The sequence below is a fragment of the Octodon degus genome, unplaced genomic scaffold, assembly GCF_000260255.1.
Source record: "Octodon degus isolate 3935 unplaced genomic scaffold, OctDeg1.0 scaffold00070, whole genome shotgun sequence".
Classification (NCBI taxonomy): domain Eukaryota; kingdom Metazoa; phylum Chordata; class Mammalia; order Rodentia; family Octodontidae; genus Octodon; species Octodon degus.
In genome coordinates this window covers 2,715,225-2,740,681 of record NW_004524646.1, presented here as the reverse complement: position 1 = coordinate 2,740,681, position 25,457 = coordinate 2,715,225, and the positions used below count along the sequence as shown (strand labels likewise).

Here is a 25,457-nt window from a genome sequence, read left to right as displayed (position 1 = left end):
GCGTAGCTTGAATCTTTTTTTAGTCTTTGGTTTGGTGACTACACAGGGCAATGGTTACTCAGCCTTAAAAAAGCTGAAGGCGCACACAGACCCTCGCGACGTGGCTAGACATGGTCGTGAGTCCATAGGCCCCAGCACACAGGGCCTGCTCCGTCCGATGCATCCAGGCATGGGTGGGGGGCACAGACTGGTCTGAGCCCTCTCCAGGTGACTTAGTTTCCAGGGCTGTCTCCTGACCAGCAGGTCTGCTGCATAGCCTGGCAGTGGGGTCAGTGCCACCAGCTCACTGTTGAGTCCTTTTAAGGTGAACAAGGCGTCTTCCTTTCAGACAACCACTTGACACCTCCCTAGGCCCCCAGTGGGTGTGGCTTGTGTGTCTGCTTTCATCCCCCCACACAGCAGTGTAGCATTTCTGTCACATCTAAGACAGTGGCCAGCTTAGTGGACAGTCTGCGTGGCCCCTGCCTGTGGCTTATCATTCCATGAGTGGCTGTGGGGGATGGCTGTCACCTTAGCAGAATCCTTCTGCAAGCCAGCAGCTCTGTGGCATGTGCTTCCTCCTGGGTGGAATCCCAGGACTTTTTTTTCACTCACATGGCTTTCTTCTTGGTGTCATGATTGTCACACCTGTGGCTCCCACCTTCGATGATGACCTGACACCCAGGTCACTGGATAGTCTGGTCACGGGAACCTCTACAGTTCAGATGTCACCCACTAGTCACATTTCAATGATGCAGACAGTGCCAAAGATTGCATCAAATATTTTGGAGTGGTAGGGTGGAAGAAAGGGAGTAAGGCCCTGTGTAGCCCTTGGAGCCTTTTGGATTTTGTAGCATATCTGTGTTTTATGTATTAAAAATATAAATCAATTGATTGGATAAATGGCACAGAGGATGTGCCTTTCTTCAACACATATTTATGATGTCACCTGCTCAAAGCCAGGTGCTGTAAGGCCTGGCCCTGCCTATAAACAGCTGCCAATCTAGAGGGCAGCAGCCACCTGCAAGTGGCTACCACCTATGTGGCAGACCCAGGGAAGGCTCAGCACGGGCTCTGCATTTTTAGTGAGGGCCTCGAGTCTCAGCCTCTTTACTTTAGGCAGCTGGAACTCCTGCCCACCTACCTACCCAGAATGTGTGACAACCATGCTGTCTCAGATGGCCTAAGATGATGGATGCTGTACAAGAAAGACGAAGACTCCCAGCACCTTCAGGCTCTACCCTGGCTGTCCTGCTTACCACAGAGGGAGGGCCTGGTCCGTACTATGTGAGCGAGGACCACTCTCCTTCTGACCAAGTCCACATGGTCTTACTGGCTGCTTTCCTCTTTTCTTCACTTAACTGGGGGTTTCTTGACTCCATTTGCCTCAGCCTCCATCATTTGCCATTCCATTTTCTCAGAACTTTTAAATTAAAGGGTAATTGGACTTTTTTTAAGCTGAGGCAAAATTCATATAACAAATTTAACCATTTAGGGCTGGTGAGATGGCTCAGTAGTCTAAAGCACCTACTTAGAACAAGCTTAGCAAAGCACAGGCACTGCGGTTCAATCCCCCAGCACCACATGCCATCCAGCCCCGCCCCCTGGTGGGCTGAGCTGGCCACACACACACACACACACACACACATAAATAAATTAATTAAATTTTAAAAAACAAACAAATTTAACCATTTAAGAGTGTGTGATTCAGTGGCATTTGGAGCACACTGTTGTGCAGCTGTGTTAGTCAGCTTAGTATCCCCATAATGACGTATCTCACTGAGGCTGTGTACAAGGCAGAGGAAGTGTATGTATTTGGCTCATGGCCTTAGAGGCCCAGAGTCCAAACAGTATAGTGTGGGCTCTGTAGAGAAGGCCGCCCACTCGCTGCTCCACCTCGTGGCAGGAGCACGCAGGGATGACCGACTGCCTGCATCCCAACCCAGGAGCAGGGCGGACGGGCAGGGCCCGGTGTGCTCACTTCAAAGCAGTCCTCACGCCCTGCGGACCTGAGGACCCAGCTCCTGAGGGTTCCGCTATCTGAACAGCCCTAGCTAGGGACCAAGCTGCTACTCACAGTGGCCCTGTGGATGTTCAGGCCACACCCAAATCATAGCCTCAGCCATCACTTCTAATTCCCAAGCGTCTTCGTCACCCTAAGAGAAAACTTTACGCCCCTTAGCCACTCCATGTTCTGCCCTCCGTCCTTCTCACCTGCTGATCTGTTTCCTGTCTCTCTGTACTTATCTATTTGGGATATCTCATATAAATAGAACTATCTAGTCTGTGGCTTTTATACCTGGTTTTCAGTTGGCATGTTTCCAAGTTTACCCACATTGCACTATCTACTAGTAATAGCATTCTACTCCTTCTGTGGCTGAATAATGTTCCATTGTGTGGCTGTACCACAATTTGTTCTGTGGGCACACAGCCCATCCTGCCTCCTTATACCCAAAACCCAGGTCAGCAACCTAACGTATCCTTGGCCGCAGTCTCTGAGTCAGAATGCTAGCAGGTAGCTCCTTCTCAAAGTGACTCACTAACTAACCGTTAGCAGGTTCCGGGTTGCCCACCTCTCCCTCTGGAATTAAGATTCCAGGTTATTCTTGTCTCAAACACAGAACTGAATAAAATGAGCAAAAAGAGTGGCCAAGTTTATTCAAGAAAATAAAAGTGAAGAGTGAAGGAGACGCTGGCTCCGCAGAGTGAGCATGTGCCAAGGAGAAGGACAAAAACCAGTCACAGGATGCCCTGGGAAAGCAGAGTGGGTTGCCCTGAGGAAAGTCATGACAGCGAGCGCTTCTTGGTGTCCATGTCCTTTGGACTGTCCAAATCTTAAGGAAACCTAAGAGAATTTTTCCCTGAGAGGCACACTGAGATCCTGCTCCTGGGGCTCACGTCAGGTCTAGGCCATCCTATTGAAAACCTGCTCAAGTTCTTGTGAGAAGTCTCCACGCAAGGCTTTGGGAAGTGTTCCCCACACTTGTTCCAGGAGCTTTGTAATTAGCGGGTCTCATCTACTTCCCCAGCCAGCATGTCCATGCTTTAAACTCTATCTCAAGAGAATTTTGATTTGAGTTCTGTGTCTGCCACTGAACAGTTACGTGATCCCAGACAAGTCATTAGCCCCTGAGTGTCAGTTTCTCTTACTGTAAAATAGGAATTGTACATGTGCATACCTTAACAAGGTTGAGGGTTACAGTCATTAATACACGCAAAGCACTCAGACAGAACCTAACACAACTCATCAGATGATACCGTGTGCTGTTTTTGCTGCCGTTACCACCACTGTGTACCTAGGATTACCAGGCACCGGAAAATCAGGGGAGTATACAAAACAAGCTATTTTGCCCTCAAGAAGTTTCCTAGCTACTTACTGAGCCCAAACAAACACATGGAAAGATAAATCAGTTAGAGAAGACTTAACAGTGCAAACATGTTAAATCCCAGATAAAGTGAGTGGGAGCACGGGTCGGAGAGAAAGAGCCACCGCAGATACAGCAATTAGATGCAGGGAAACCCCGTCTCTACAGTTTTGCTCTCTGTGATTTTGGCTTCCTGCTTCCTGATCAACCTTGTTCTACAAATATTAAATGGAAAATTGTAGGCATAAACAGTTAAATTTCAAAAAGCAAGCTGTTCTGAGTGGAATGACCAAGTCCTGTACTGTCTGCCCTGCAGAGGAGAAAGACAGAAAGGGGCCAGGGCACACGATCCCCGTGGGCAGCATCCGTTAGTCACTTAGTAACTGTTTTGGCTGTCAGGGTGACTGGCTTAGCATCCTGGTGCTAACCCTCATTTTGCAGTAATAATGGCCTGAAGTGCGAAGATAGTGTTGCAGGGGAAGTCTGAGGGCATCAGACGTGGGAAGCGCAGTAGCTCTCGTGCTTTCTGGCAGTAACGCAGGACATGGAGGAAGAAAGCCAGTGTATGTGGTCTTCGGTACCAACTGCTGCTTCGAGCATCTGTTAATGACCTTGGAACGTGTCCCCCGTGGGTAAGGGGAGGTGCTGCGGTCTAGGAGGATAGAACACCCTGACTACCACAGTGGAAGTGGGAGCGATCTGCCTGAGGGGCAGGGTGGGAGAGCTGTGGGAAAGAAGGCCTAGGGCTGGGCTGTCCTGTAACTACCTGTGCACAGACCTTGTGTGTGTCCCTCCTTGGTGGGAGCCAACCTCATCAGACTGCGGCTGATCTGTGAGCAGGTCTTCTCTGTCTCAGAAGTGATGCAGACATCTTTTGTGCTGCTGGAGGCTTTTGTAAACAGGTCACAACATCAGGCCGTCATGAGAGAAGAGCTTCTGTCCATCCTTCTCTGTCCCCACCAGCATCGCCACGTCTCCATCAGGACAGGGCTCATTTTTCTTCTTGGCTCCTCTCCTTGGGCTTCTAAGCACCGAAAAGGAAGGGGAAGGTGCCCTGCTTGAATGCCAGCATGTTCCCTCTCCTCCTGGCCCTCTGGGGCAGTGGGTGCACAGTGCAGGACTGGCAGAGCCAGCCGTGAGGAGACGCGCCCACAGGGACACTGCTCGGTCCCTGCCCCTTTCTTCTAAGGCACTTACATGAGACAGGAGGCTGGTCCCCAGCTCAAGAGTGGCTGTCCGGGCATGTGCCTGCCTCAAGCCTTTCATGCCTGGGTACTGTTCAGCCAGATTCTGGATCTGGAGCGTTGAGCTGCGGAAGTGCAAGCTCAGGCTTTACCATGGCCTCTCTCGGACAGGTTAAATGTAAGCCCAGTGCTTACCATCTCTCCAGGGCTATGCATTTTTATGGTTCTGTAAAGACTAATTGTGAGCCTTGCTGAAAGGTTCATGTAGGAAGGAGCTCTTCTTTTTTCCCCTTCAATTTAAACAGCAGCTCTAGTTGGCATGACAACCCGTGCTATTAAAAGTAAAGCAATAAGCACAGCTTCCTCTGTTGTTCAGAATGAACCCAAGCTGCTAAGGAGTTTGTTTCTCAAATTTGACTCTTAATGGCTCCATTCTGACAGCATATTATAGGGTCCTTTTTGAAGGCTGTGTGTGTTCCCCTACATAGACACGGCAGCTCTAAAGACAGAAGTGGTATTTTTGTTTTTCCTGTTGAACTTATGCTCATTTGTGTATGGTAAATCAAAACAACAGTGTATTCTGTGGGCACAACTGTCTGGGTAGTGATTGTACCGGAGGGACATTTACACCTCCCCAATCTAAATGCGGATTTGTTCAGTGAACGCTGTGACGAGCTCCATGTATCCAACTAAGCCTGTTACCAGGCCACCATTTGCTATTTTACTTTGGAGCAGGGCATCTTGGGCAGCCCTCCGGTACAGCACAGGCTCCACCTTGATGTGGGTGCTGCAGTCCCTGGAAGGCGCCAGTGCCTGTGAGAGACCCAGGTAAAGTTGCGATGCCTGACTCGTGATGGCATGGGTATCGAGTACAACCTTTCTGCACTTCAGTGCTTCACAGTTGACGCTCCCCTTTCCAGGACTTAGAGGTGAGCTGGCCCTTATGTGCAGGAAATGGACCTTCCCCGTGCAGGTCCAGAGGCTGAGGGGCATTCCGTGGGGATTAGGCAGTGGACAGCCAGGTGGGCAGAGCCCCGAACAGGCCTCATTCTGGTCTAGATGTTTGATCAGCCTGGTAGAGACCACCAGTGTCACTTCTGCATGCCAGCCTGTCTTCAAGAATATCAACCCCCACACAGCCGCTGGTTCTCCATTCCCACATTGTGGAAGCGTTTTTTGAATGAAATGTTGCTCTCTTCTTGTGGCCTTCAAGGAAAATGCCCGTACTCTTGGGAGGAATGAAGTTTAAACCTTAGAACGGTTCAGTTCAGAGAAACCAGTATCCAGGGATATAACTCATGCTTTGTTTTTTGCTTCTTAAAATTTGTTTAAGGATGCCATTTTAATATTTTTTAAAGGTGCAATCCAGTGCAATTGCATTCTCCTTGTTGCGTAACTGTCACCACTGATTCCAGACTTTTCCATCCTCTCCAAGAGCAACTCTACCCATTAAGCAATGGCTGTCCATTGTCTCCTCCGTCCAAACCCTGACAAACTCTAATCTACTCTCTGCTGTGAATTTCCCAGTTCCAGGTACCTGGTATAACATGGCATCATATAATACACTATTTCACTTAGCTAACATCTTTACGGTTCAGCCACACAATGAAGTGTATCTAGTAGCATGCATGAGAGCTTTATTCCTTTGGTGAGGATTGTGTACATGTGCCACACCTTGTTCACCCATTAATTTATGATTGGGTCATGAGACGCTGCCCCATTTTGCTGTGGTGAACATGCTGTAAACACTGACGTACAGGTATCTGAGTTGCTCTGCTCAGTTCTTTTGAGTGTGCACCTAGGAGTGGAATTGGGTCACATACTAATTCTGGGTTAATTTTTTGGGAAGCTACCAAGCTGTTTTCACAGTGCTGATGCCATTTTACATCACTGCTGCGCTCAAGGATTCTAGTTTTCCACATCCTCATCGACACTTGTTGTTTTGATGATAGCCATTCTAGTAAGTATCAAGTGCCATCTCATTCTGAATTAGATTCGCGTTTCCCTAATGGCTAACAATATCGAGCAGTTTTTCATGTGTTTATTGGCAGTTTGTATATCTTGGGAGAGATGACTATATAAATCCTGTGTCCAATTTAAAATTGTTTTTATTTGTGTGGGTTTTTTTAGTTGTTACAATTGTTGTTTATTCCACATGATAACTTTATCAGATATACAACTTGCCAGGTTTTTTTTCTCCCACTCTGTATGTTGTCAGTTTACTTTTTTGATAATGTCCTGAGATGCACAGGTTGTAATTATTTTTTTTTCTAGTGGTACCAGGGATTGAACTCGGGACCTTGCACTTGTCAGGCAAGCACTTATTCCACTGAGCTATCTCCCTAGCCAACAGGTTGTAATTTTGATCCAACCCAGTATGCCTCTGTAGCTTATGCTCTTACTGTCAAATCTAAGACTCCATTGCCAAATCCAAGTCTTGAAAACACCCTTATGTTTTCCCCTAAGCGTTTCATACTTTTTATTCATATACTTAGGCTTTTGATCTATTTTGAGTTAAGTTTGTATATGGTATAAGATAAGACTCCACTTACCTCATACTTATTTTTTTTTTTTTGCTGGTAGAGATCCAATTATTTCAACACTGTTCAAGAAAAGTGAATATGGTGTATGTTACCCATACACTATATTAATTTAGAATAAAAACCTCCATTGCTACATGGCTGCTAAGAAGCGTATTTAATAACTGGCTCATTAGGTACATAGGATGTGGAAGAGACAGCCTTACTGACCAATGGAAGGATCTATCTAATGAGAACTGTTAGCATCGAGTCCATCAGGGGCATAAAGAAGACGCTTCATACTGTTGTCGCTCTCTTTTAATAGTGATGGATTTCATGCTTGGGCTGGAGGCCAAGAGCAAGCGGTATCTGATGATTTATTTCTATCCCTTACCCCTTGGGTTTTGGATGCTGACTCTCACTCTTGGATTCCAAAAATAGAGCCTGGCTTCTCCTTGCTCATGGCATTGTGCAGCTGTCATTGCCATGCACCCAGTTGGTGTAATTGGGTTGTGCATACAAGGAAGGTAATTGCAAAATCCCTTCTTATGCCAGAAGGGTGTCTGGTTCCCAAAGCCTCTCAAAGATGGCTGTGTACGAAAAACTGAAATAAGAGGCAGGAAAGACATAAGCCCTTGCTCCAGAAGGGAACATGTTTACAAGTGAGATTGGGACTGTCACTCACATGAGAGGCCTGCCATGGCGGGCCACCGATGATTCTACCAAGTGTCCGTGGCATCGAGTAGTGTGACCTGAGCTTCGGAGGGGTGGCAGGGCTCCTTTGCCTCTCTGGCTCCTGTCTTTCTGGAGGTGCCGTGTTTACCAAGAAAGTCTGTCATCTTTTCTTGAGAGCACAGTGGTTTGGAGATGTCACCTGCTTCTCAGTGTGTAGCCCTGGATGGGATCGTCCCTGGCCTGCGCTGTCCTCTTCACCAGACCCCAGAAGTGAAAGGGGCCAGGCTTTCGCTCTCATCCCTCCCTGTGTACTCAGAGACTCCAGTCCTCTCTCCTGGTGCTGCCCATTGGCACACACACACACCCCCATCTGTTCCCAGAGTTCCTCATTCCCTGTCTTCTCCTCTTCAGGTCAAACCCCATTAAATCTATTGCTGTTTCGCTTCACAGAAGCAACACTGGCCACCTTTCACGTGGACAGCATTCACTGTTTCCTCACTCAGGGGCGCATTTTCCACATACTGCTTCCTTCAGCCCTGTAACAAGCCTGGACTGGGGAGGCAGGAGCCTGGCTCAGGCCTGAGCAGGCTGACCCCAGAAACAGGGCCTCACTGTGGGTCTGCTGCCTCCCCCTGCCCTGTGCCAGACCTGCAGGCTCCAGCAGCCCCTCACTCATGCCCCACGCCAGTCCCATGCGCAAGACACCTGCTGTCTTCTGAAAAATCCATTTCCATCAGTATTTCTTTTTCATAGAACCATTGTTAAGGTGTGAATGCTTTCTGTCTTATTATCATGTATTTCATTTCTCAGCCTCCCTATGACGTGAAAACTGGACAGTTTTATTCTTTCACATACAGATACGACTGGAAGTTCTTAACAGGACAAGTTAAACAGTTGAGTGAGCATCCAGCCCAGCTGAGGCAGGAGCTTTCGGCTAGCAGCGTCCCCAGGAGTGATCCGTGTTCCTATGGACATAGGTGTGCCCTGTAGGCAGGGCTCTCCTGTCATGACTATAATATGCTCAAGGGTTTGTGCCATCTTGGTGTTCGTGGAAACAGCGAGGATGTTCGCTATCTAGGCAGTGTGTGGCATCAGAATTCAGGGAGTGTCCGGTGCTTTGTGGTCACCTTGAGGGCAGTGTACCTGGGCTGAGTGTCACAAAGTGCCAGGAGCCCACAGGAGAGCAGAGCCATCAGCCAGGTGAGCACCAGGGCCTGCACACCTCTGAGGTGGGGCGGAAACCGGCTTATGACTGTTCACTTGCCTTTCCTTACCCTGTGGCTGCAAAGAGAAAGAAGAGCAGACTGGGCGGGGACCGTGAAGGAAGTGGCAGCGAAGAGGAGCTGTGTGAGCTGCCTGAATCTTTGTCAAACTGAGATTCTCTGAGATGGGCTGCCATGGTGCTGCTGGGTGATAGGAAATTAGTGCAGTTCTTGGAATGCTGCAAGCTGGAAAGGTCCTGGTCGTTGGTTGCCTCTGGAATCCCAAAAAGGCCACAGGAAAAAGGCTGTCCTGTTAACAGAAAACATATTGCTGAACCCCCCGAATCGTTCTGGGAGCATGTGGTCTTTCTAGGAGTCTTTTGTTCAATTATGCTTTGCCTTATGCAACATGAGCGGCCTGCTGAGTGGCGTGTCTGTTATCAAAGCCCCAGAAGCAGTGGGAGTCGTGATTTCCACCTCAGACTCTGGGACCAGGCTGCTTGACTCACATCTGGCTCTACCGCCAGCTCCCTGAGACCAGCGTGTCACGGATGCCCTGTGCTTCAGGGTCCTGGATCGAACCTGCGTGGGCCTGGGTGGTTGTTACATGACCACGCAAGGCTATGCTTGTAAGGCAGTCAGCGTGCTGCTTGCCTACGCAGTAAGTGCTACAGAGTGACTTGCTGAAGAGTACACCGTAAACATCCTAATCCAGTTCTGGAATGTACATCCTAATCCAGTTCTGGAATGTAGCACCTTGTTTTCCTGGTCTCACACTGAGTCCTTTTCTCCCACAAGGAAAGTGAATATTCATTGCAAATATGAGCATTCAGACATTCAGATTGTGGTGTTTGGTATTATGGAATTAGTTACATTTTCTTTTGTAAAAATGTTAAAAGATTTTAAAGTGGCAATAGCTAACCTTTATTTAGAGCTTACTTTGAGCCTCTAGCTGGGGTAGTTTCTTATGTCTCTTTAAGTATTAGCTGACCTAATCTCCCCAGTAACTTTCAGTGAGGACCTTAGGTTCAAAGAGGTGTGTGCCCACATGCACAACACATTCTGTAGGTTCTTCTGTATTGTTTTGTTTGGTTAGTGGCGTTGGGCATTGAACCTAAGGCCTCAAGCATTCCAGGCAAGCATTCTACCACTGAGCTGTATTCCTAGCCCTTTTCATTTTGTTCTCAGGCAAGGTCTCACTGACCCTCCCCACTCAGCCTCCTGATGAGCAGTGATTGTAAGTGTGTGCCATTGCGCCTGGCCAGCCCAGAGCTTTATTTTCCAGCTAGAGTTCACTTCAGGTGAGCTCTCTGCTATTCCAAGCGTTCCTCAGACAGAAGCCATACAACTGTTTATTGGGGCTGGCAGGTTGGAGTTGTTGCAAGAGGCGCTTGAGGCATTTGCTCGAGCGTACCTTCTGTCTTGGTCCTCGATGACAGAACTTGATTGTCACCTTTAGCAGAGGAAGCAGTTGTGGAGAATCCACAGGAGACTGAGAGAAGACTAGCACAGACACTCAGGAGCATGGCTCAGTGCTGGTGGGCCTGGCCCCTGCATGTCTTACCTCACCCCTAGCCCCACCCCCACCTCCACATGTTCTAGAGCCTCTGGGAGACCCTGATTGCCCTGCCTAGGTCACGTGACCTACTGCATCCCTTTCTGCAACTGCTTCTACTCTCCTCACTTCCATATCCCTTCAGAGTAATAGTCAACATGATGGATACCCTCTGCATGGGGGCTCCACTTGGGTGCTCCCCACAGGAACCCCCAGCCCCTGGGGTCCTGTTAACTCCATCAGTTTGAGGGCCAGCACTATCTTCCTGTGCTGTTTTCCAACCACCCTTGGAAAGGAGCACGATACCAATTGAGCTTCTAGCAAGTGTTTGTGGCAGAGTGTGACAAGCACGTTAGCCTTTGACACACAAGAAGACAAGGATGCACACTTATTTATAGCATGGGGCATTTTGATTGGGAACAGTCTGTTTCAGCGGCTGAGTTCCTTTTGTTTATCAGGAAAACAGTTGATATTTGTCATCCCTCCTAGCACAAGAAGGAAGAAAAAACATTTCAACATTTGAATGTTTCTGTGGATCCATTAAGATGCTTATGGGTGGAAATGCAGTGAATTCGTTGAGGAGAGCTGTGGAACAAACCTCATTTGTTGTCATTGTCCACTCTCTGCTCTCCCTAATTCAGCCACTACAGTTATAACCCCTGTTTTCCCCCCATCCGCCCTCAGCTCCCACCACCAGAGTCAGTTCCTAAGTACCACTGGCTCTCCCACCCCCAGGCCGTGCAGCTGCAGGTCATTTTTCTGCAGCGCAGGGCAGTTAGAGGAGGATGGACTCGGATGCCTGGCTGCCCCTGCTGTCCATACCATTGGGGGTGCATCCTCATGTAATTACCAAAGCCAGTGTACCTTGGCTTAACCAAATAGAAATTATTTTGTCCTCCACCACAGGTAGCCTGATGGGAGGTAGTTGTCAGTGTTCCTGTTGCTCCTCCTGCCTCCGGGGACAGATGCTGTCTCTTTCTACCCATTCTACTAGGTGGCTTTTGTCACCTCTTGCTGTCCTACCTCCAGCTTTGAAGGGGCAGGGCAGGGGCAGGGCACTGTGCCAGTAAGGTCTTCAGGTCCTCACAGGGCCACCCCAGGTGTGAGTTGGGCATGTTCCTCTCATGAGGGATCTTCACACACCCACCCTGTACCCTCGCTCAGCATGTAGTAGGGGTTTACTAGCTGCTTTTTATTTATTTATTTTTAGGGAAGGGTCTACAGGGTGTTCAGGGTCTCACTACTAGATCGGATTCATGGTGATCGGCCTGTTTACAGCCTCCCAAGAGCTGGGATTACAGGCGCGCGCCACTAGGCCCAGTGTCAATCACCATCTCAGTGTTCCCCGGGGGCGGGGCCAGCACCATGCGCCTGGGGATTGAACCCCAGCCCCTGCGCCTGCTTGCAGGCACTTTAATCTGCTGAGCTATTTGGCAGGCCGACTAGCTGCTTTTGACTTCACTTTTTAATATAGTTTTACTAGGGCAAGTTTTCACAGTAAATCAGGTTGCACAATATTGACTGTGACTGTCTCTGTGAAGACCATTTAGAGTTCTGGCATATTTTGATCTCCGACCACCTACCTCACTTTTCTGTGACCTTTTGTGGCTCCTTGTCTCTCACCCCCAGCTCCCTGCCCCTTCCTCCACCTATTAATGCTGGTAAGTCATTTGTTTTTCTTCTCCTCCTGACTGGCTTTAATGGGTCACAGAGAAAAATGGCAGCAGGGTGTTATGGGTACCGCGGTGCATCCACACCGTTACCTCCGAGCTGACCGACCTTAACAGCGTCAGCTTTTCTCGTTCAAACCTTTCCATTTGGGTTTGTTTCCAATGCATAGTCATGTTTTTCCTTTCCCTCCCAGCAGCTACTTCATTCCACTTTAGTGGAGAGAACACTGTCTATGGTTTCTCCCCTTTCTACTAGGGCACCACCTCCCGTGAGAGGGCCTGGTGGTCAGCCCATTTGTCCCAGGGACCCGCTGCTCTCCCGTCTTCTGGCGCCTAAAATACCCTGTGGGTGTCTTCTTTCTGTCTGTCTCTTCCTTTATGTTAGAGATTTGCTTACATGCCCCCTGTGAAGAATCAAGAACTTGGACAAAGAGCTTTTCCCATCCCCTCACAGCCTTTCTCCCCACCTCATCTGCCTCTCTTCCTGTTTCTCTGGCCTTATAGCCTGGAATCCTCCTCCAACAAGCTTCACAACTGCTGCCATGGCTCCTGGCCCCAGAGGAGCTGGACCTCAGCTGCCAGGTGCAGCACTCTGACACTCTTGCCCCCCTGTGGAGGCCCTTCCTTTGTTCGGCCATGCCTCAGCACCTTCCCCCCACCACTTCCTCTCTCCTTCCCTTTCAGGAGAGATGTTTTCCACCCTCCTGGTGTGCGCTCTCCTTGCTAGTTCTAATTCCAATGTATTTCTTGGTTCTGAAGCTTCTAGACCCTTCTATCCCCCTCATTCCTGGCCTGCCTCCGTTGTGGCCTTACACCTTACTCAGCACCCCATGACCTTCCTATAACTTGATGTAGTCATGTCTCTTTCTCTCTTGCTGAGGGAGTGGAGGCTCCTTGCTGTCTGCGAGGGAAGCTCACTTGTAGCTTGCAGGCCCTGGTTGGCACTGAGCCAGCACTGGGGAGCTAAGCCATGGTGTCTGCCTTTGGTCATTTCACCTAGGGCCCTGGGCTGGTCTAGGAGGTTGAAGATAGTCACACTGACATGCAGTTATGGCAACAAGAGGTTTAAGGGCGCAGAGGAGGGACGACAGAACTGGGGTGCTGGATGGGAGGTGACGACTGTGAGAGAAGCAACTGTTTCAGACTCGGTGGCATGGCCCAGCCTGTGCCTGCCCACCAGCCTGACCCCGCTGGACTGTACCGCACTTGCCACGGCCAAGCCAAAGCATGTCCTCTTCTCTTCCTGTCATTCCCAAGCTGTGTTGTTTCCTTCTTGTTATCGACACCTGGCTCGGGGACCTGCTTCCTGATGCTTGGGACCACTTTGCTATAAGCTGCTGTTTCCACCCAGAGTTACTTGTCACGTGCCTTGAAGTCAAGAGTTGTGTGTGTACCCACCTCTCTCCCTATTCAGTCGGAGCTGTTGGAGATTAGGAGTCATGTCTTGGTCAACTGTGGACTGTCCCGGCCTTTGGCACCCAGCTCCATGCCGTGTGGGGGCTGCTCTGGAGGGGTTTGCTGGCAGGTTGTGTTCTAAGCATTCAAGGGAAGCCAGGGTTGGGGGTCTTAGGTTTGTATAGAAGACACAGACTCACTTGGGGGCCAGTTGTGACAATCCTCAGTCATCTGCCTTTGTTCATCTTTCCAAACCAGTGCTTAGAAAGAGCCATGAAGTTCGCCTTTGAGGAGTTCCACTTGTGGTACCAGTTCGCGCTCTCACTGATGGCTGCTGGAAAAGTGAGTCACCTGTCACCATGTACAGTTCTACATGTCCATCCTGCTGTCACTGAGTGTCACGGGATGGCTTTGTAGACATCTAAGCAACTGTTTGAAATGGACCTGTGCTCCTTTCATAACAAACAAATTTAATAATTTGGGCGCCAACATGGGTATAACACCAAGAAGAAAAACTCTGAAATACTTGCTTTTTCTGCCTGCTGTCACAGACTTATATGGAATGGATATGGCTTATTCATGGACCTGGCTAGTTCTGATCCTGAGCCTCATCTGCAGGCATAAACATGTTCCTGGAGGGAGAGGTCTTTTGGTCTTTGGCACTCTGGGGCTGGCCATGTGTTGGCTGAAAGCACGGCTCCAGAGTGCAGCTGGTGTGCGGAAGCTGGACTGCCCTCACAGCCGAGTGACCAGGACAAGTCCCTTAGTGCCTCAGTTTCCCCAGCAGTAAAATGGAGCTGTAACAGTCCCTACTTCACAGAATGAACTAACATACACAAGGAAGTTAGGAGAGCGGCCCACACTGTGCATGCACTCAGCAGAGATGTAGCCATCAGGGCTCATGCTAATTTGGGCCAGTTAGGGAATGTTTAAGTCTGAGATACCAGATTTCTGGGGCTCAGTAGATGCAGAAATTCAGTCTGATATGCCATAAAATGGTGTTGAATTTTTATAATAGCATAAGGTTCTGTGGGTTTTTTTTTTTTTTTTTTTTTTTTTTTACAATGACTACAAGTAGGGAACTAAATAGGGCAACACCAGGGAGGCAATTGCACTTGTTTTAACCACTGTTTACTCTGGGTCGCTTGGGATACCAGGTTCTGGTTATCACAGTCCCTCTTGATTAGGAAAGTCCTTCAAGAGGCAGCCCAACCAGAACCTCTGTGAGAAGGCTGTAGTGTTTGGTTCTATTCAGAATTTTGAGTTTCACAGAAATCCTCTCTCCTACCAAGTCTGCTCGAGCTGTGAAGGTGCTGAAAGAGTGCATCCGTCTGAAGCCCGACGATGCCACCATCCCGCTGCTCGCTGCCAAGCTGTGCATGGGCTCCCTGCACTGGGTGAGTCGGGTGTGGCCCATCGGGCAGGGCTGCCAACCTCCCCCCTGGGAGCTACCCAGGGATGAGTAGCAGTGATGAGATAAGGTGGAGTTAGTGCTCAGGGGCATCTTGCTGCAGTGAGAGATGGAAGCCTGGGAAGGTACAGCTCGTGGGCCCAGCCAGGGGGTCCTCTATGGAGTCACCCGCTACTTTAGCTCATATCTAACTCCAACTTTCTTCTTTCCTCTGTCTTCCCAGGCACCCTATTCTTCAAATCTTGATCAATTTTGAATTGGAAAGAGCTTGATTATAACAGTTTTACTACCTCAAAAATTGATCATTAGAGTGGAAAATAGAAAACTCAGAATTGAGGATGTATTGTATACACATACAGACGCCCCTCAATGAACGCACTCATTAGGTGCTGCAAACATGAATTGATCAAAACAAAACAAAATAAAACTCAGAGTAATTGCTGAGATGGTGGTACAGATCATGGCCACCGATGAAGAAGTTTCAATTTCCTCTTTTTTAAAGTTCGTATAAAGATCAGTGCTAAGGATCTGCCCTGCAGGCCCAGGCTCCTTCTCAGCCTTTGTGATGCTTGCTGCTTGGTTTTCTGCGTTAGGTTCTCACCCAACAGAAGAAAGGAAGGCACATGGAGAAAGCAGTCCACTCTTACCCAGTTTTGCTTGAGAAACCATAGAAAGGAAAAGAGAGCAGGTTCTTATTTGTAGCACACAGCTGTGTTGTGCTTGTGTAGGTTTTGACAGTGTGGGGCTGGACGTGGAGGGGGCTGTGCAGGCAGGCCTGGGCGTAGGTGGAATAGACCGGACCAATCCGGCGCGGGCCAGGTTGCAGCAGTGACTGCTGCCGTCCTCCCAGCTCTGTTCATCACTGTAACGTGCCCATCTCTAAACACCTGAAATAAACCTCCTAAGAGATGGGTGTAACAAATCTGCTCTATGTATTTTTCTAACATTTTATTACTAAAATTTTCAAACACAACAATCGTGACTATTCTGAGCTGCATGTGCTATCACCCAGCTTCAGGAACGCCAACATTCATCATGCTTTTGAAGGAACAAATATTATTTTTTGGCCTGTAATAAATTGTGCACAAGGTCTCGTTGTGGGTCTAGTTTTCAGGTGCACGTTCTTCAGTGGAAGCTGCTGGTGTGGTGTCCACGTGATGTATACTATAAAATAAATAGATGGAGTTGAGAAACTTGAGAGCTTGTGACAAAGCAAGTGTAAGCCTAAAAGGATTCTTTGTCATGAAAAAAAGGAAAAACCCAAACACAAAGTGTTCCGAGCACTTTATTCTTGGTCAGTGAGTTTAATTCAGCTTCTGAATACCTAGCACAGTCTCATTACAGAAACTATCATAAAAAAAATAAAGATTGGACAAAGAACCCTACAGGTAAGAAAGCAACTTTGGAAAAGAGGGCAAATAAGCAATAAGGAAAATGTTGAAGTAAAAGGGAAAAAAAGGCAAGATAAGAGCCCTGAGAATTATTGGTACAGAGGCTCAATCACCAGAGCGGGATTGGGAGGCTTGGGAGTTATTTTCAAAGTGACTCATCAGAAATCCATTCTCGCTAGCAGATGCTTATGAGAACTCGTGTTCGAAATTCTGCAGGTGGTTGTTGTTTTGAACTTAATCTCCTTTTTCAGTTGGAAGAGGCTGAGAAGTTTGCCAAAGCAGTTGTTGATGTGGGAGAAAAAACATCAGAGTTCAAGGCCAAAGGCTACTTAGCACTGGGGCTCACGTACAGTTTGCAGGCCACTGACGGTGAGTGAGCTCCCTGGTTGTGGAACCTAGGCCTGCCCTGCAGGAGCCTTTCTGCCTGGGGGAGGGGAGAGGTTCAGTCAGGCGTGCTGTCCTGTGGGGTCTCAGTGCTGCTGTCGCTTTTGCTTGCACTTGGGAGTGGGGAGGAAGGCCTCACCCACAGGTGCGTGGGCTGGTGTTGCCGGGGCTTCCTCGCTGGCAGCTGCAGGGCGTCTACTGTGAGGGGCGAGATGAGCAGGGCCTTGAGATAGTTTGCCCGACCCAGCCTTGCACCTGTTTCGGCTAGTCTTGGGCCTAGGCCAGAACTGAGTGAAAGGGTGTTAGATCTTAGGCACAGGACCGTGGGAGAACTCAGAGCCACACGCTTCCAGGAGCCATCCCGTGACGGGTCAGGAATTGGCCCTTTTCCATGTGCGCATCTTAACTCACAGATACGTGCACAGGCAGTGCAGCGTGCATCCCCATGTACCCCCTTTTAGCTATAGTTTTGGTAGATGGGCTTCTGGCTTTCCAAATGCCTTGCTTATAGTTCATCTACTTCATGAACTTTTCAGTATGTTTGCAGAAAGTGTCAACTGATAAGTTGCTTTCTGATCTGTTACTCTTTATTTATTTATTTATTATTTTTTTTTGACAACTCATACAGAATTTTACTTAACAAAGTAATATGAATTTCACAGTATTTGTTGTAATACATGGTATTGTCTTACAACCAGCTATTCATATTACCAGATATTGGAAGAAGAAAAAACTGGAGCAATGTATAAGAAATTAAGAAAAGAAAAAGTACAAATAATTGAAAAAAAGGAGACGAAGCTAATTAGAGCATTGACTACTTCTTTCTATTTCCATTTTTTTTCTTTGTGTTTTGTTACTCTTTTAACATTTGATTAAATATATTAAGTGCAAAAAAATCCTTTAAAAATAAATATGTAACTTAACAAATTAGCATAAGGCAACATGCCCTTGTAGACACCACCTGCCCAGGAGGCACGACCTTGCTGCCACCCAGGGAGCCCTTCACATGCCCCCGCACCAGTCACGAGCCCCACACTGCTACGAGGAAATAGTATTGTGACTGTGAGTAGTACTTCCCACTTACCCAAGATCCTCCTTCTCTCCACCCTAAACTATCAACAACCCTGGGGGAGTTTGCTTATCAGTTACTTTTTAGTAATCAACATTAGACTAATTTTCCATGTATGGTTATGGCTTATTGGACATACTTGGCACATGGCTCCAAATAGAGTAGACTTTTGAATAGTAAATGCAGTGCTGTAGAGTTTTCATGAAAATTCTTGGTTCAGACTCTACCCTGATCATCCCTGTGACTCTGGGAGCCCCTAGACCCTGTTGGGTTTCCTGTTGCATTCAGGTTCAGTTATGTCTCCCTGGGGCTCTGTAGCCCAGTGACTGCTCTAAGGTAGCCCTGGGCCACAGCCACATGCAGCCCTCTGGCCCTTCATCTGTGGGGCTGCATAAGGGCCTCCCACAGTTCTACCATAAATCCTTCCTCCAGAGCTTTTGTTCTTTTTTTTTTTTTTTTTGGTGGTGGTACCAGGGATTGAACTCAGGACTTTGCATTTTCCAGGCAGACGCCTATTCTACTGAGCTATCTCGCCAGCCCTAAGAGCTTATGTTCTTATCCTAGCAAAAAAGGGTGTTTTTCATTCATGCATAGGCCTAAAGGGAGCCATTTATTCCAGGATTCACACCGATGGCTCACACCACGACCTCAGTTTGCCTGTATCAGTGTTGGGTAGGCTGCTCAGTCCCCTATGTCCATATTGAAGTATTTGAGATGCTGGCCATTCTCCATGAATTAACCCATTTTTCATAGCACCCAGCTGGTGCCCTTAGTGTCAGGTTGTAGCGTCTCAAGGCGGGAAGGACTCATGAGGGCCGACTGCTCTGACATCACTGGTCCTGGCATCCCATCTATAGCATCCCAGACACTCCAGTCTGTAGTTATATGCCTTTACTTAGGAGGACCGATGTACCCCTTCTGGAGTTCCCAGCTGCTCTTTGGAAATGGTCTCCATGTACTGGGGCTACCAACAGTGACCATGGAACTGGCACTGTCATCCTGGCAGTGGTCCATAGCCTTGCACCCATGTGCTAGTACCTCCAGGATGGGAATGGCTCCATGTCCTGTCTCTTGGTGCCTGATGCAACGAGCTCTCTGGGACTGTTGCTTTTGATTCAGGTGTATACATGATCCTTGTGATGCACTTTGTATTGTCAGAAGCTCCCGGTCTCCCATGCCACTTGCTAACTGAACCCTCTTCTTAGCTTCTTTGCGAGGGATGCAGGAGGTCCTGCAGAGGAAGGCTCTTCTTGCATTTCAGAGGTGAGTGGAAGTTCATCTTTTCACTTGGCTGTATGTAATGACACCAAAGAATGATAAATGTAAAAATGGGTGTTTCTAAAGATTATGTAAACAGTGTTTCACCCCGGGGAGCCTGTCATCCTCAGCAGTAAGCATACAGCAGCGAAATGCGCTGCATCACTTGCTGCCAAGCAATTCTGTGTTCATAATCTGCTTATCCATTTTATTCATTCTCGATGAAGGGACTTCAGCTCAATAGATAGACACTTTCTATGTCTGGGGAGATGGTTTCTTTATTAAAAGCATTTGTCATCATCTAGAAAAGGGATAATTCTTTTCTGGCTTTTAAAAAATGTGTCAAGCCATGCATTTTTATCTTGTTTGTTTGTTTGCGAAACTGAGGATTGAACTCAGGCCCTTGCACTTGCCAGGGAAGCGCTTATCCTCTGAGCCATCTCTCCAGCCCCCATGCATTTTTATCTAAAGAAATGAAAAGAAACAACTAGATTTAAGAAAGTTTCTGAAATATCCTATTAAATCAGTGATTCCAGAAAGCCCCAGATCTCCCAGCCCTACACTGCTCTGTAACACCTTGTGTTTGTCTGGGCGTTATGAACCCAGGACGGGGCCTTATAATTATTAAGTACTTGAATGTCCCAGTGCTTAGACACCAGCAAGTACATGGGACAAGTAGTAATGGCACCACAGTAAGGACTGCAGCACAGAGTCAGAGGCACAGTCTCAGAGAGTGAAGTCAGTGTAGAACCAGTGCCCCCGACTCTAGCCCAGCTTTTCTTATACCAACTATACTACCCTGTCCTAATTTTACCCATACTGCAGCTTTCATAAATCACTAAATGAAATTACTGCTCTAAAGTATAGCCCTGTGTGGGCTGGCCAAATAGTTCAGTGGATTATAGTGCCTGCAAGCAGGCGCAGGGGCCAGGGGTTCGATCCCCGGGCCTGCTGTGCTGGCCCCACCCCCCGGGGTGCGCTGAGCCAGCAATTGAGGCTGGGCATGGTGGCATGCGCCTGTAATCTCAGCTCTTGGGAGGCTGTAAACAGGTGGATCACCATGAGTCTAGTCTAGTAGTGAGATCCTGAATCCCCTGTAGACCCTTCCCTAAAATACAAAAAATAAAATAAATAAATAAAGTATAGCCATGTGAGGTGAACCTAGTAGAATCAATCCTATCACCTTAAATATGTCTGACCTGCATTGATTTCATGGGGTTGTATTCAACACTAATAACTTATCTGAAAATCCCATGAGCCCTTCCCACACCTTATTCCTGGCATTTGATCTAGATCCTTCCTCAGAGCCACGGTTGCCTGCACAGCTGTCGTGACATCCATGTGTGCACATTTCAGGAAGCCATTGCCATTTGGTTTCAGTGAGCATGAAACACTTCCACCCTATTTCTTTCTAGCAGTTTCCTAGCAGCTTGTCAATAGCTCCTTCACTTTGCAATCCCAGACTGGTTAATGACAAAAAGTACCAGTTGACATCTGCAGACAGATCTCCCGTCTCTGTACTAAGCTTTTGTTGGTGTTCTTCGGCACGGAGTGTGGAAAGCATTTCCATTTCAAATGATTTTGAGTTCTAAATTCCCCAGTCCTACTTTGTAAAACCCACACATGGATGCCTCAGAAAGTGGCCTTTACATCTGTTTCACTTTTCTTAAACCAGCACCTCTTACTGGCTCTCTAAAAACAGCCCCGGCGGTGGTCTGCCTGGAGCTGCCAGTGTAACTCTGCATTACATAACAGTTGTTCCGTTGGCCCAAATTCTTTTTTGTTCCTTTCCTGCTTAGGTTTTAATTCAAAAAGATTTTTAAGTATTACTTCATATGGGAACAAAGGGTGATAAAATCCTGCTTACCTAGCTGTTGCAGAAATCTAACCGCATTTATGTGAAATATAGAATGTTTTTCAAGGAAATGAAATTATTTTGATTCAAGTACACATTTGACTATTTAGTGAATATAGGCCTAACAAAAATCTTTAAGGGCAACATTGTAGGTAAATAAGAATGATGTGTATTACTTTTTAAATCTAAACAGATAATTCAAAACCACTTAGATGTGAGGTACTTTATCTACTGTGTCTTTTATATATTCTCTGTTATAGTTTTGTTTCCATTATTTTGCATATTTTGTTTAAGAAAGTGTAGTTCAAAAAGGCATGAAGTTGCTGATATTACATGTGAAAATTAGCTCTTAATTATGATTAGAATCAAATTTCAGAAAGACTTGCTGCCTAGGCGATTCCAACAGGTACCAAGTGGTATGCTGGCCCCTGGGCCCGAGAGTGCCAGCTCTGTCACATGCAGGAGCTTAAACAAGTGACTCAACCAGCCCAATTGTCCTGTAGAAAAGTAGAGAGAAGAAAACCTCGATGTTGTTTGCAGCATTACAAGGTGTAGCCTCCGTGGGTTTTCACAGCCTCCTGGGAAAAGCGATCCTGAGAACACGTTTCAGCGCACTGATCCCCAAATGCAGAAAGCGAGGGCTGCTCCTGGAGAAAAAGGGCGCATGATGGCTTTTGGGTCTGTCACTCAGTGTGGTACAGAGTGCACAGTCTTTATTTTTTGCTCTCCTAGCTTGAGTTTTTTTGTTTGTTTGTTTGTTTTTGTTTTTGTTTTTGTTTTTGTGGAACCTGGGATTGAACTCAGGCCCTTGCACTTGCCAGGCAAGCGCTTATTCTACTGAGCTATCTCCCCTGCCCCCAACTTGAGTTTAAATGTGGTATATTTTGTGTGTATAGATTAGCCAGCTATCTTGATTTCTTGGAGACTGAACCGTTTCTCAAAACATAGGCCTTTTGGTGATAAAGTCCAGAAAGTCCTAAACAAACCAAGTTGGTCCCCCTATGTGTGTCCCTGGTGGGAGATCCCTGAGAGTAGGTCTAGGCAGGCGTGCATACTCAATATACTAATCTCTTGTACATGGTAACCAGGACTGAAAAACTGGCTAGATAAAGCAGCATGGTGGTTATAGAAAGATATCCACAGGGGCATGGGCTTTTTTTTCAAAGTGCATGGCACTTTGAGGACATGCATTATCCATGCCATCTCTGATTCTGCCTCTTTTTCAGGGCATGCTTGGGCAAAATGCTTAGTTATAGATACTTTATAAATTGAAATTATTATTTTTATAAAGTATGTGCCTTATGGATCAGGGTCAAAACTGACTGGCCTTCTCTGTGTTGGTGGTCCAGCTCTAGAAAATATTCGAGCTGGAATCCAGCAGAACACTCATGGCATGAAGGACAGGAGGACAGGGTCTGGCCCGGAGGTCTGCGAGACCAAAGCTCTTCAGCAGCAGCCTAGTGTGCTGTCTCTGGGTACTGTCATGATCATTTAGGGTCTCCCCTCTGGTGGAGTATGGTATGAAGGGTCCCTCAAAGAAAGGCACTCTAATCAGGCTGGCATAGGGCCTGGCATCAGATTGACACTACATAATGTGAATAGGTGGGTGGATAGATGGGTAGGTGGGTGGAGGGGTGGAGGGGTAGCCTCTTCCTTGTGAAAGACAAATTGATTTAATAAACGCGGAGGTGCTTTGACAGTGGCAACACTTGATGAGTGTCCCTGTGGTAACATTTTTAGGTCTCTGGTTTTCTCTTAGCACCTTAGCAGGTGCTCCCTGCATGGAAATGGGACTTGCAGGGCTGCTGTAGATTCAGCAGGCTTGCACCCGCATTGCTTGATGACTGTTGTCCAGCAGCTTACCAGCGAACACACCAAAGGGCCTGCCCCAGAAAGCTGAGCCACTGAACTTGTTCCTCCCCTGAAGCGAGCGGTTTAGCCTACAGGAGATCAACACTATGTACCATTCATGTTTTGTTTGGTATTCTCTTTATTGCTTTTTTCCTTTCATTGGCTAAACTAGTCTGTTTAATTCATTGGCCAGATTTTTAAAAGAAGATATTTAAAATGTGTGTGATTAAGTTGCAGCTGTTAAGAAATTTGGCGGTTGGATTTTTGTCATTAGCCAAGTTGGAAGTCTTTACTGTACCCTGGAAATGTCGGGGCTGCTAGCACTGACTTGTTCCTGTCCCTCTGCAGTGGCCGGCAGTGCACCGCTGTTGGATGGGCATGCAGTCAGGGGTAGTTGCTTTGGCAGAGCCGTCATTAGCCACACTCTGAATTCCCCAGAGCGCAACTAGCTCTTCACTCAGTTGGTGTTGAGTAGAGGCAGTCATGGCTCAACTTCACTTGTGGAAAGCAAGAACTGTGCTGAGAAAATTATACCTCTGAGAAATTCTTTCTGAGGGCTGCAGAAACCTGGCTTCATTATTTCGCAAGCATGATGAGAAAAAAACTAAATCATTCTAAATCATTTAAAAATCTCTTCATAATTGATTTTTCTAACCATCTTCCCTGAATAACTGGAAGAAATAGAAAGTGTGGCATTTCCTTTTCCCTGATGAACACCAAAGGGGGAAAAAATTTGCATGTATGAAAACCCTGAAAACCAATACCTATCAAATACTAAAAACTGGAGTGTGTGCTGCGGCGACCCCTACTAGAAGTAAGAGCTTGTCAAGGGCAACAAGACAAGTTCTCTGCCTCTTAAACTCCACTGAGAATGTCCAAATGGTGTGTCTTGAGTTTGCTTTGCTCCTAAGATTATTGAAAAAACTGACCTCAGGCCCGCACGTGACCTACCACGTTTGCTGAACAGTGCGCCGAGTGCGGGGGCTCGGCACATTTTCTGGAGAGCACCATACCTGGTAGCCTTTCTTGCTCCTTCCCCTGCCGCAGACATAGAGTTAATGAAAAGGCCTTATGTCTATAGAAAGCCGGCCTTGGCAGGATCACCGTGGATGAATCCATAATGATTGGGTTTTCTGCTTTCTCTTCACTTTGCTTTCTGCTGGTAGAAGATCTTCCTTTAATCACAGAATGTTGAAAGAACAGTAAGACGCTCTGTTTACTATCCAGGCCCACCATTTTTAATTAGTCTGTTCCACGTTCCTTTTAAGGAAAGTACAAGTTTGTTTTTCTTTTCCCACCAGACTATGAAATGCCGAACTATGTCCTGTCACCATCGTATTTTGAGTTGCTCTTAGTGAAATACAGTTGACTTCCACATAAAAACAAAAAAGGCCACTTTGCGGTCAGGTGCCGTTGTGTGCACTTCAGGTCCCTCTCATGTCGAAGGCAGTTCATGCAGCCACGCTTCGGTGTCCACGCTGCCACAGAATTTTACCCAGCACAATTGTATGAACATGGACACGATTAGTAAACTGTATGGAAGTTAGTGGAAGCTTTAAAAGACTGAATAAGTATTTCTTTTTCCCCTTGGCTTCATGAAAAACTAAAACCTCATTTTATAAGCAAAGCTGGGTCTTTGATTTTCATATGATTTCTCTGAAATCCAGAAATTTGGATGAAATGGCATTAAGGCCAAATCAAACTTAACCAAAGCAACCATCGCCTTGCCAAATGTCCACGTGGCTTTACTGTAAACAACTACAACACGCGGGCTGCTGCTGCCGCTCAGGGAAGCATCTGCTGGGGAGCTCAGACTCGGAGCCTGTGGGTCCTTCACCTCCAGGCGCCTCTGAAAGACCTGGGAGTATCGGCTGCCTTCTAAACGCTGGACAAAGCTCCTTCCTGCGTGATCCCTGTGCACTGTGGTCAGAAGAAAACTGCTTCACATTGATTAGTGGATGAGATGAATGAAGCACTGCATGGTTAAACCAGATCTGCGGGTTTTGGTTTGGCAGAAAAGTACAGATATGAATTCATGACAACTTGTTTGATATGGGAAGTAAAAATGTCCTCTCCTGTGTGCTAACGATCATGAATGTTTTTTCAGGGCCCACAGCCTGTCACCTACAGATCACCAGGCAGCTTTCTACCTGGCTTTGCAGCTTGCAATCTCCAGGCAGGTCAGTCTCCCTAATGGCCACCGCACTGGGTGTGCACCCCGTGCTGACGCAGTCCCTTTGGTTCCTCAGTTTGAGGCAGTAGACAACCTGCCTTTGTTTACCTGAGGCTGGCATGGAGCCAGGGCCTCCCTTGGAGGATGCTGACTCCTCCAGAGAAGTCTGGTCTTCAGGAAGGAAAGCTCCTCCCTGGGTTTTGGTCCATTTGAGTATCCGCAGTGAAGACACAAGGGTTCTAGTCTCTGCTTCTGGAGATTGAATCCACAGGGTCTGTTCGGAGGCCAGACAGCAGGGGTGCAGGACATGCTGTACCCCCTGCTCCTGGGAATCACCCAAGAGCTTTTGTCCCTTGCTAAGAGAAATAGGGTCGCCAAGGCCCAGCTGAGTCGCATGGCGGGAAGTCAGTCACTAGTTGGGTCCTTACTGCCTTAACGTGTGTCCTTAGCGTGTGTCTTAAGGCACACGTTACTGATAGGAAGACGCTAGCAGGTTTGAACAAAAGATACTCAGTCCTTTAA

General features: G+C 47.4%; 1 protein-coding gene across 7 annotated transcripts in view; it reads left to right on the top strand.

The window, feature by feature from the left end:
- The window catches only part of Ttc7b (tetratricopeptide repeat domain 7B), a 251,424-nt gene that overhangs the window by 130,930 nt on the left and 95,037 nt on the right, over positions 1–25,457 (top strand). For all 7 annotated transcript variants that reach the window (XM_023719660.1, XM_004635133.1, XM_023719658.1 and 4 more), the window contains 5 exons: positions 13,803–13,886; positions 14,837–14,941; positions 16,598–16,715; positions 19,005–19,062; positions 24,870–24,942. In XM_023719660.1, coding sequence (XP_023575428.1) covers positions 13,803–13,886; positions 14,837–14,941; positions 16,598–16,715; positions 19,005–19,062; positions 24,870–24,942 — 438 coding nt within the window. The remainder of the gene's footprint in view (positions 1–13,802; positions 13,887–14,836; positions 14,942–16,597; positions 16,716–19,004; positions 19,063–24,869; positions 24,943–25,457) is intronic.